This window comes from Pieris rapae, chromosome 23, assembly GCF_905147795.1.
Source record: "Pieris rapae chromosome 23, ilPieRapa1.1, whole genome shotgun sequence".
Classification (NCBI taxonomy): Eukaryota; Metazoa; Arthropoda; class Insecta; order Lepidoptera; family Pieridae; genus Pieris; species Pieris rapae.
Genome location: NC_059531.1, coordinates 3,424,829 through 3,437,135, shown reverse-complemented (window position 1 = coordinate 3,437,135; position 12,307 = coordinate 3,424,829). Strand labels below are relative to the sequence as shown.

Sequence of the window (12,307 nt, the reverse complement as noted above, 5' to 3'; positions counted from 1 at the left end):
ATATGATAAGGAAATTGATCCCTGTTGCTTATTGCACAAGCGTGTCATCATCAATCACCTCACATTATTATGAAATTTTAACAGTACGAACAAAAAAAAATTCGCGTGGAGTTTATATTATAATGAATATGACAAATCTGAAACGATTCAGGACAGCCTCCAGGAAGTGTACATATTGGAATAGGAAAATTATAATCTATTATGTGATATTAGAATACATGCGATAATTAATTTCATCCTCATTGTGAACACACCGTTACTTATGAAATTACTATATAATTCGTGAATTTCTATAGTTTGAGCACATCCAGAAAAATGTATTTGAGGAATTATTTTCTACTCGGTTTTGCGCTTTGCGGGGCTCTTGGTAAGCATTTCAGCATTTCATTTTTATTTAATTTTTTATTCCATACTTATTTGTGTTGTTAATCACAAAACACGAAGACTGTTGGAACAAATCGAGTTTTGTAATTTGATGGTTGGGGTATAGAGAGTAAAAAAGAGTGTGTGTAAATTAGTAAATACTATCACCGTCGTATATGAATTAGATTTCAAAACACCAACATATCGAATCGCCGAATTAGGTGTCGAATTTAGGTGTTGGTGTGCGCGCGCATCGTAAAAATTCACTCTCATCATTTTTCTCCATCGCGCCAAAAAAAATATAACTTCAATAAAAACTATAAATTAAATCATTAAATGGAGAAAAATGATGAGAGTGAATTTTTACGATGCGCGCGCACACCAACACCTAAATTCGACACCTAATTCGGCGATTCGATATGTTGGTGTTTTGAAATCTAATTCATATACGACGGTGATAGTATTTACTAATTTACACACACTCTTTTTTACTCTCTATACCCCAACCTTTAAATTACAAAAGTCGACGACGTGTGTCAGGCACTAGAGGCTAATCACCTACTTGCCTATTAGTTTTAAAAATGATCATGAAACAGATTCAGAAATCTGAGGCCAAGACCTAAAGATGTTGTAGCGCCACTGATTTATTTTTTTATATTAGTTACAGTTAAATTAAATAGCTGGAGCAAATTATTATTTATTTCAAGCAACTATATCTTCTAGCTAATCCGATATTTTATAATACGCTTTGTTAAATTTATTATTTGACTAATTTGCCAATCACTTGGTGGTTATTATAAGCGTACAGTTTGACCTATGTATGATTTATTAACTTTATTATATGGAGCCTAGTTGTGGGAACGGCTAGTTTGTTCTTATTTAAAGTGTTATAAATATAATTGTCATATTTTTTTCAAACAAGTGTACAATTTTATATTATATATATCACTATGATCATACCATTTCGGTCAATCACATCATACTAGAGTCCTTGGCCCACACCAAAACATCTATATATCCTTATACACTAAGTTTTTAAGAAGAGTAAAAACTTACATTTTATAAAGTATAATTTTCACTATTTTATTTTACAGCCGCAAAAATATCAGCGATCGATGACCCCGAAGGCCGCGTCGTGGGTGGGACAGACGCACCAGATGGGGCTCTGCCATACCAAGTATCACTACAGCACTCAGATTATAATAACTTCGCATTCTGTGGTGGCGCCATCATTTCTGACAGATTTATCCTCACTGCAGCACATTGCCTTCAAGAGTAAGCGTAGGACTTGATTGAGTATTTTAAAATAACTTAGTAATAACTGTTTTAGTAAATTCTCGACTACTAATAATATTACATTACATTTCCTTACATTCTTCGGACACGTATCTCGGCGTGGTGATCAGTCCATAGAACGCCTTGTCATCCAGGGGAAGGTGGAAGGCACTAGACCGCGTGTCAGGTCCATCCAGGCAACCTACACGTTGGACTAATCAGATTAAGTCTGCCGTAGGGGAATCACTGAATCAGTGCAGCAGGATGACCTCTAATAGGCAACGATGGCAAAACGTCGTGAAGCGCACCACATCTGCTCCTTCTATTACCTACTACTACATAGCGATCACGACCGCTCTGTCAAGAGTATAACGGATAAGAAAGATAAGATTGAACCTTAAGTGATCGAACATCCGGCTCGAAGGACCAAATATTCAATCACTTAAGGTTCAATCTTCAATAACTACCACAATATTGTTAAATTAAATACAAACACGTCTTCTCTATTCAACTCATTTATTGCAACTCAAATGACTAAACAAGATGAAAATAATATTGACTTTGAATCTATCTATATATCTTTTGGATTAAATTATTTCTATTGACGTAATCATGTTTTTTTAGTGTATCGGCAAAAGATGTGAGCGTTTTGGCAGGAACAAACAACAAAAACTCTGGAGGTACTAGATACAAAGTTGACAAAATTATAAATCATGAAAAATATACCGCAAGACCTAATGTTAATGATATTGCTCTGTTGAGAACCACAGAGAAGATTCAATTTACCGAAAAAGTGAAAGCTATCGAAATAGCCACGGAAGACCCTAAACCAGGAGACAAGTGTAAATTATCTGGATGGGGATTCACTACCGTAAGTAAAATCTTGGGATTGATGAAGCAACATCATTTCTCTCTTTACATGACCATTTGCGTTTTTTACCTTGCACCATCACTTTGTGGAACCACCTGCCTACTCTAGTATTTTCGAACAAATTCGATTTAGAGTCCTTCAAGAAAACAGCATACCAATTCTTAAAAGGCCTGCACCGCACTCGTGAGTGAGCTGACTCACCTGCCCGTTTCCCATCTGTTATATAAAAAATGTGATTTATAAAAGTTTTTGTAGCTTCGAGTTTTGATAAATACAAATAGTAATTAATCGACTTTTTCCAGCAAAATCAAAGAAACAGTCCCAACAAATTGCAGTGGTTGGATGTAAAAATTATGTCCGATAAAGACTGTAAAAATTCAGATTTAAAACGCTTTGAAAAGAGTTTCCCTGTTACTGATAACCACATCTGTACTCTTAACAAGGACGGCGAAGGTACTTGCCAAGTAAGTAATGATTTTTATTACATGCCGGCTTTTTCCCTCGGCCTGTAGGCCGATCTTACCTACTCATCATGTCTTCTTTGCCGATGAGTAGGGATGTCTACCTATTCAAATTTGACGTGGAATAAGTGATACCTGTATTTTATATTCCATAATAAATAAATATTTTATGTAACTCGAGAGATATGACAAGGACAAGCTTTTTTTTCCATTTAATTTTTATCCATTTTTATCCATCAGATTTAATTTGAAGCAATTAGGGAACGCAAATTCAAATTTTTTTTTATTGCCTCTGTAAGACTCCGTAGATTGTCAGGACCTTGCAAGGACAATCTAGAAATCGGAACTTTTAAGTTAATTTGTTGTAATGTTTAAAATTTCCACCTTACACTCTCTCTTAAACAACGATCTAACTGACCACGCTTTCAGGGTGATTCTGGTGGATCCTTGGCGTGCGAGAACAAATCTGTTGGTATCGTCTCCTGGAACATTCCGTGTGCTCGTGGAAAGCCTGATGTCTACACGAGAACCACCAAGTACTCCAAATGGATTAAGGACAACATGGAGGCTAATAAGCCCTAATTGAGTGCTAATTAAGGTTTTACTATGATTGCTATATAAGTATCAATAAATGTTATATTTCTTTATTTAAATTGCCCGTGATTACTACTCCTAAATCACTAAATGAACCAACAAACAAATAATTATATCATTAATATCCTGAATTGAATTTTCCATTTTCCACCACAAAAACAAAGCATTATTTAGATACAATTTTTTAACACACACTAATTAAATCTACCAAGAAACCAATATATTTATAGCACCTGTAACGTAATTAAAAAAAATTAAAAAACTCTCTACATAGTAGCTTATCCTTTAAATATATCAAATACGCAATACTCGTCGAGTTTGCTAATCGGTCGAGCCGTTTCGGAGGAGTTCAATTACGTACCCCATGACACAAGAATTTTATATATTAGATAATGGTGTATGGTGGATATAATAATAGTAATTATTATTATTATGTAAGCCTTAAAAATTTTATGCGGCTGAAAAAGCTAAAGCCTGCAAATACAGGGGTCTAGGCTCCGAATATGATTTTGTCCCATTCGGTGTCGAGACCCTTGGTCCGTGGGGTCCTAGTGCTATAAGGCTTTTTAGGGCAATATCAAAAAGACGACATCACAGGAGAACGAAGAGCTGGCAGCGACCTCGCACAAAGAATAAGTCTAGCTATTCAAAAGGGGAACGCTGCCAGTATCTTCGGAACCTTGCCTAAAGGGACTTCTTTTTAAAATATTTTTTAATTATTAAATTTTAAGGTTAGTTATTATTTATATAAGAATTAACTACAATTATATGTTTCATTGGTTTAATGTATTGAAGTCAAGTTTATGTAATGTATGTTTGTAATGTTTTTACACAAAAACTACCTTTTTTCACCATTAGAAATCTTCACTTACTGAGACAATAATTTATTTTACAATACTTCGGAATATTCAATAAGTAATAAATTATATAAAGTGTTGCCTTATTAAAAACTGATTATATATATTGATATTCTGAAATTAATTTATAGCATTGAAAGATTTACTAAAATATAATACAATATTTACATTCCTACTCTTGTCTATTTTTCTTTTATTGGCAAAGGCCTCCTCCAATTGCAAAAAAGACGCAAAGACTCTTATTTCATCAACCCACCTTAGGAATGGTCTACCCTTTTTTCTCTTCATGTGACTTGTGTACCAATTCATCGATTACTTGCTTCATGTTGACTGTCCCTTGATGGTATGCCCAGCCCACTTCAATTTTAGTTTTTTAATTATGGTAGTAATTTTTTTTGTATGATTTTTTATTGTGTAATGTTTATTCTGTCATAATTTTTATTTCATTAGTTCATTAATTTTAAATTGCACCCACGGATGCAGCATAGAAGACAGGAGACCTATCAGTTCATATAGCAAGTTTTTGTGTATTATCTGTAAATTATTTTCACTACATCTATCACATACTGTTGTACTTTGCTAGAATACACGTCACTCACGTCTATATACGTACATCTAAACTACCTAGATGGCGCTGTTCTAAAGAAATCTTGTATAAACTGTATTTATTTGTTAAATAAAAAAGATACAGTTTGTCAAATTCTAAAATCAGTTTTAAATTATTTTTGCTTAAATCAAATCAAATCAAAATTTATTTATTCATGTAGGTAACAATGTACACTTATGAACGTCAAAAAAAAAAGAAATATTAAATGAATTTAATTTTACATTTACTGCCAGTTCTAAAATCAAGGGCGTAGAACGGAAGAGAAGAACTGGCAATAAACTTAATTTTATGTGTCAGTTCTTATTTATACATCTACAGAAATACATACATTATCTATTATATACTATGCAAATACGATAATTTCGAGAGCCATTAAATAAAATACAATTATGAACATATATAATATTAAACACATAATATACACAATATCACTCTGCGAACATATATGTCGATAGTGTCAGATACAGCATTCAGAAGGCGCAACGTCCTGGATAACAGGGATCTGTGCAACAGAGTGGTTTTTGCTCTTGGTGTCGCAAATAACGTAGGCCTTCGCCGTCGCACTTATCCCATAGTGTCTGTGAAGTTAGCACTTACCAGCAGAGGACACAAAATAGAATTCTGGCGGCACACTCAATAGTTCTATAGTACTTTTAGAAAGTTTTTTTTTTTAATAATATTTTCTTGACTTTGAAGTCCAGAAAATATTATAATCGTAAAATGTTCTACCAGCTTCTCGATCACAGGAGAGCATTTCTTCTCTATTTTGATAAATAAGGTCTCATTAAAGCAACCAATTCAATAGTTCCCTATCATTTAACACATTGCATGCTTAAACAATGGATAATCTTAATATATATATTTCTTGTGTGCGTGTGTATGTGACTGAACTCCTCCTAAACGACTGGACCGATTTAGACGAAATTTTTTGTGTGTGTTCAAGGGGATCTGGGAATGGTTTAGATTCACAATTTTTGTATTTTTTGAATTGTTTTTTTAATTAATTTTCAATTGATTAGTTGTTGTTGATTTTGGAATGTTTTACATTGGATCCGACAGACGGCGCTACCATCGCAGTGTCAAATTTTAAATAATATTCGAATTTTAATTTTAGTCTGTCCCGAAATTAAAAAAAAGTTTTGTTATCATTGTGTTATATCGTGTGTGACCATGTGCTGGATCGTTAGATATTGTCATAACATTTGAATAAAAATTTTCATCAAAATGGCTTATTAAAAATTGAAATTTTGAAATTAAAGACGTGTAGACAGGACAACGTCTGTCGGATCCGCTAGTAGTGATATAATTTTTTTTAAACAAAACATTTTTCAGATGCACGTGGTTGACATACAACACACAACACATTGGGTGCTGAATGCTTGGATCCGTGAGCTAGTCATAGCAATAGTTTCTAAAAATGACGGCATGCTCGCACGGATCCGAGTGGGTGGCACCGCTATTAACTACGCGCTCCACTCGGATCCGAGAAAAGAACACTTAATGTGTTAATTCAAGAGTAGAATGAGTTCTCTTTCTAAAAACTATCAGGAACTGTGGAACTCTCCTATTCCTTCTCCTCTTGTATGTGCTGCCAGAACTCTCATTTATTGGCGCTCTGCTGGTAAATGCAAACTTCACAGACACTATCTCATAGGTAAGAAACCCAATTATCCCTACCCGCATCAGTTAATAAACCTACATTACAAAGCAATTAATATAAATAACATAAAACTATTAATATCCAACCGTGAGCAAACCACCAATAAATGATCAAAATCATCCCTTTGAGATGTAATAAATAAATTGTTTTATTGTGTCATTACAAATTACTGTTGAATTGAGACATCCCGCTATCATTTATTAGGCACGTGAGTCAAACTATCTATTTATAATATGCTAATGAAGCCCAAAAACAAACATCGAATGTGTAACAATAAATATGTGATCGTTAAAATGAAACAAACGTCCGTAATTTATTCACGAGTCACCTTTAAGAATTCCGTGGATGCCTTCGCGGCGGGGACCCGCAGACGCGATATTTAAAGGCGCCACAAAAAATATTCAATAAGCCATTGGGCATTACATATCGTGGACATAAATATCTTTAGGTATAACTGGGTCATACTTAACGTGTAATTCCCGTTTTCCAATTATGAGTCCCGGTGTCCCCGATCTGTGCGCAACTGTCCCGATTTCCGTTTTTCGGAAACCGCGCGAAAATGTTAGCAGCAGAATATTAAAACAAAAACGAGTCTAGAGTTTTTGAAATTCTAGTTATTATTAATTAATTAGTTCTTCATCTATATCGTCACCAAAATTTGTTATTCTGATAAATATGAATACTTATTATTAATATGAAACATGTTGGGTTTCATATATTTTGTGATTGTACTAATTTTAAGCAAACAAACTTTGTTTAAATAAATAGCTTTAAAAAGTGCTTTTTTTTTCATTGACTAATTATTTGACCTAAATTGAACCGATATCAGTTCATTTTCCTAGATTTAGAAAAAATTACAGTCATAGCTAATGGGTCAGAAAGATTGCAATGGCCCAGTGAGAAGAAAAGTGGAACCACCAGAAACATGGGAAGACAAAGAAAGAGATAGCGGGGAAACATTGGTAGATAGTTGTGTCTTCGTCGAGTGTACTTACGCCCGAACTAAATAATATATAATTAATCAACAATCTGTGACAGTCGATCGATCTCCTATCTGCATCCTAATAACTAAACCCTACGAAGACAATCCATTTTTGGCGACGGATAGAATGCAATTCGCTTTTTACACTCATATTTTATAATCAATATAAACCAAATAAAGTAAATAAAACCGTACAAATAATATTAAAATATACATGTCTATGTTTACAACGTATCAAATAGCTTTTTAATTATTTTAAAAACTGATGTAAGTTAAAATCTTAAGATAAGATATTGGCACAGTTGTCATTTTCATACAAAAGTCTATCCACATAGACCGATCCGACCTATCTTGGATAGCTTATATCGACAGCTATTACAATCCGTCGATTGGCTATTAGCACTACTTGATCTATATTTGAAATGAGATGTCTATCTCAGATGGTGCAAGAGAAGCAAATTCGCTCGACAAGGATTGCGTGTTTTTGAATTTTTAAAATAAGATACATGTGCTATGTTTACGTAGTTGTGTATTCGTCATAATTCTTAAAAGGCCGGCAACGTACTCGCGAGCCCTCTGGCATTGAGAGTGTGACTTAACATCAGGTGAGTCTCCTACACCTTTGCACCCTGTTCTATAAAAAAATATACAAAAATAACCTGTTGATCGAATTAGTTTAAAATCTTTTTGTGTCAAATGATTTATGTAACGTCTTTAAATGTAAAAGGTCGTAAATCAAAACACACAAAATGTCCGGATATTTATGACTTGCTATTCCTAGAACATTGTGTAATTTAAAAATCATTGTTCTTATCATCCTTTGTTTTAGTCACATGTGTATTGTTTAAGTAACCGTACTCAAAGAAGATTTAATGGTGGTAAAAAAAATGTTTTATTTATTTTTTGTCATTATTACTTAGTGGAAAGAGTAGACAAGAAGATAGATTGTTAGTATTTCCCTTAATAGATGTAAGTAGTGTTAGAGATGTTAAAAATGCTTTAATTAAATTGGGTTAAGTTCTTATAGTAGTAGTAGTCGTAATGTTAATATTTATATGTTCGCAGAGTGAATTCAAAGTAGCGATATTGTGTATATTATTTGTTTAATATTATATATGCACTATATTATATTTTACTAAATGAATCTCGACATTATCGTATTGGCATAGTCTGTAAGGATAAAGTATGTATTATTGTAGTAAATAAATAAATAAACAAGTAAAAAATTTATGCAGAGACAAATTATAAGTAGATAGATGCAGAACGCTAACATCTCTAATGGCAGGTGCGTCTAAGTAAAATCTAATTAACATACGTTGTAAAATAAAATACTTTTTTTGTTAAATGGTATCACATGAATTTTATCTAAATACAAGCTGACCTGGCAAATGTCGTTTTGCCATGTATATCATTTATAATAAAAATAGGGGTTGATCGTAGAGGGTTGAAAATTTAGGCCTGTATCTATTTTTTAATGCTGTTGCATTTGATAAAAAAAAAATTTATATAAAAATTAAAAAAAATATTTAGTGGTGTACCTTAACATTTAGGGGGATGAAAAATAAATGTAGTCCGATTCTCAGACATACCCAATATGCACACAAAATTTCATGAGAATCGGTCAAGCCGTTTCGGAGGAGTGTAACCACAAACACCGCGACACGAGAATTTTATATATAAGATATATGATCTCAAAGAACGATCTTCCAGTTAATGACGTAAATGATATGAATTTGGTTGCTGTTTTATGTAATGCAACGAAGTGTGAATAAATAAATAATTTGTTCTAAATAAAATAAACGCGTCAATAATTACGAAATTCAATTAGAAAAAAACACCATTTCACTTCATCCCGATGAAGTTTTGCCATCATGCTTCCATAGATTATGGCACATGTTTAATTACGTTGTTATATTCTTATAAAGTTTACAATACGGCTCACCCACCGTTATTTGATAGATGCATAACACGTCAAAACTTACAGAATACTGCAAGTAATAGTGGTCAGTTTTTATCTCAATTTATCTCATTTCCTTTCGACTTTATTATTCAACTGATTTATGATATGCACCGTCACTGTGGGTTTGACCAGTTGAAATCTGTGTTTTCTAAACATAAACATTGTTCGAATTCAATGAAACCTCCTTGAATGCTAAATGTTTTGTTATGCATCGTATTGTATATCGAAAATTGTCGTTCGAGCTTCCTCGTATTGATTTATTGTATTGTTTCACATTGAAATATGCGTCTTAATTGTTGTTATATTTGTATTTTAAAATTTTGTGTAGTCAGGTTTTTGTTTTATATTATTATTACTGGCTTATTCTTCAGGGTATGGATAACATCCCTGAGATCGTAGGTTCGACCACCACATGTTTGCTTATTCAGTCACTATTTGTGACTTTCGTAATCGATAGGTACATCTCAGATCTTACAAAAATTGTACTAAATATAGACAAAGATGGAATACATATATATATAAAAAGATTCAATCATTTATGAACGGAAAAATATAGTAAAACTTATTCAATACATTTAAGGCTCTATCCTAGCACAAATTTCTGTGTCAGTGACTCGGGGCGGACTGCAGTGCGAATAATGTAATTTTTTTTTTTCTGAAATGGATTACTCGGTTTGCGATAAACTATATTGTGTAAAGTTCAAAATCATGTTCTATATAAATTTTCTTCATAAAATGAATTCAAAGTGTCTAAATTGACTACGTTTTGATTTCTTTTCTATCGAGCGAAGTTATTTAAATCGTATATCGATATTTCAAAATGGATACAAAAACTACTCAACTCCATCATGATTCAGGTTAATTCTCCTTTTAAGCATATTCCCAATTAAAACACGCCAAGGCTTAAATAGTAGACGTGTGAGAATTAATTAAAAATAGGCGTTTGTAATGACAGCGTAAACGCTAAACGTCGGAATTTGTTGAATTACAATCTTCAAAAACTCAGCAGGTTTTTTATTTAATTTTAAATCGAACAGTTCATGACACTGCCATTAAACCCTTTTGACTCACTCAAAAAGCTCGAGAAATTTCCATTTTTTCTTATTTATTAATTCTTATATAGATTTGTTTTAGCTTCATCACATAATGTGAAATGAAATGAAATGAAATACGTTTATTTGGTACATAGGATCATGATGGTATTACTTATTCTACGTCATTAAATTCGAGCCTGTTAGCATCCGTACTCATCGGCAAAGAAGACAGAGGGTGTTGGCCAAGAGAAAAAGCCGGCGTAAAAAACTCTCGGTACTCTTTTTTAAAAAAAACCAAATCATTAAACAATTCTACAATATTTAAAACAAATATAGCAAATTAATTAGAATTAGCCTGCCCAGCACTAGTCCCAGGACCTTTTATCAACTAGATAATCGCTAACTTTATAGTAAGCCTTTTTACATAGCTTTTCTTTAATACATTTCTTAAATTAAATAAAAGGCAGAGATAAAAGACCCTCCTGTGTATTGTCATGTTAAAGCAACTTATTACGAACGAAACGCCAAAAGAGACAGTATATTATGTATATTTATTTGAATTTGTGTAATGTTGGGATTTTCATTTGTATGTTTTGCAATGAGTGCAGTGGTTACACATTAAAAACAAAATTAAAATTGTAGTAAATACGTAGGTAAGTACATTATTAACAAGCAAGAATATCGTAGCCAGAAAAAGTGAAAGTTTTTATAACTAATGATCTGTAAATATCAAATCAAATCAAAAATCATTTATTCACGTTGGTAAAATAACGTACTAAATTAAATGCTTTTAATTTTACATTTACTGCCAGTTCTCAAATCAAGGGCGTAGAACGGAAGATAAGAACTGGCAATAAACTCTCCGCCACTCTTTTTAATCGCCAAGTTTACTTTAGTTATACATAATAATAATAGCCTTTATTCAGATACATTTACATTTGAATACATTTCTATTTCAATCTACTTTAGGTTGGTCTTGTATTGGCAAATGCTTCCACCAGATCTCGCCATCTCAGCACTGTAACAATCTCTGTCATGTACCTACCTGCTGATTCTTTAATGTGGTCCATCCACACTCTAATGTGTCTTCCTCTTTTTCGTATGATGTACGTTCGGCACCAGTTTAGTACTTTTTTTGCCCCATTTAAGAAAAGTGGAGTTATATACAAAGGTTATTGAATGCCTGCGAAGGTCAAATAATAAACAAATAATTTGCAATAAATTAAAATTGCGACTATAATTTGAGATTTAAACTATCCTATCTCTCAAGTTGGATCGAAATGCACATGGTGTGCGAATTTTATTATAATCGGTTAAGTGGTTTAGGAGTCCATTGAGGACAAACATTGTGACACGAGATTTATATATATTAAGATATATCTAGAATTAGACATATATTGTATTAGCTTTACGTTGGTACTTAAAAGGAAGTCGATATAACATAACCCAGCTATTCCACTTATTTTAAAACAAAAAATAAAAATGCATTTAAATTTATTGCGTCCATTAATCGTTTTTAAATTATAAAAATGCCAACATAATATTTATAAAGCTGAATATAAGTGCCATTTTGTAAATCTCTTATAAATATTACCATACTCGACACCTGTCTTTAAATACATCTGTTTTCGATATACCGATTA

The 12,307-nt window shown here is 32.6% G+C and overlaps 1 protein-coding gene across 1 annotated transcript; it reads left to right on the top strand.

Moving 5' to 3' along the window:
- Nucleotides 1-292: 292 nt before the first annotated feature.
- LOC123690306 (chymotrypsin-2-like) lies at nt 293-3,588 on the top strand. Its single transcript, XM_045633566.1, has 5 exons — nt 293-367; nt 1,458-1,638; nt 2,263-2,509; nt 2,812-2,973; nt 3,400-3,588. Exons 1-5 carry the CDS (start codon nt 316-318, stop codon nt 3,550-3,552), a joined length of 795 nt encoding a protein of 264 aa, XP_045489522.1. The 5' UTR covers nt 293-315; the 3' UTR covers nt 3,553-3,588.
- The last annotated feature ends 8,719 nt before the right edge of the window (nt 3,589-12,307 follow it).

What these genes read in the sequence shown, in the direction of transcription:
- LOC123690306 (XM_045633566.1), top strand. Translation starts at nt 316, where the DNA reads ATGTATTTGAGGAATTATTTTCTACTCGGTTTTGCGCTTTGCGGGGCT. An exon ending in GCAGCACATTGCCTTCAAGA is followed by an intron (nt 1,639 to 2,262) that starts GTAAGCGTAGGA and finishes ATGTTTTTTTAG; the next exon opens with TGTATCGGCAAAAGATGTGA. An exon ending in ACGGCGAAGGTACTTGCCAA is followed by an intron (nt 2,974 to 3,399) that starts GTAAGTAATGAT and finishes CCACGCTTTCAG; the next exon opens with GGTGATTCTGGTGGATCCTT.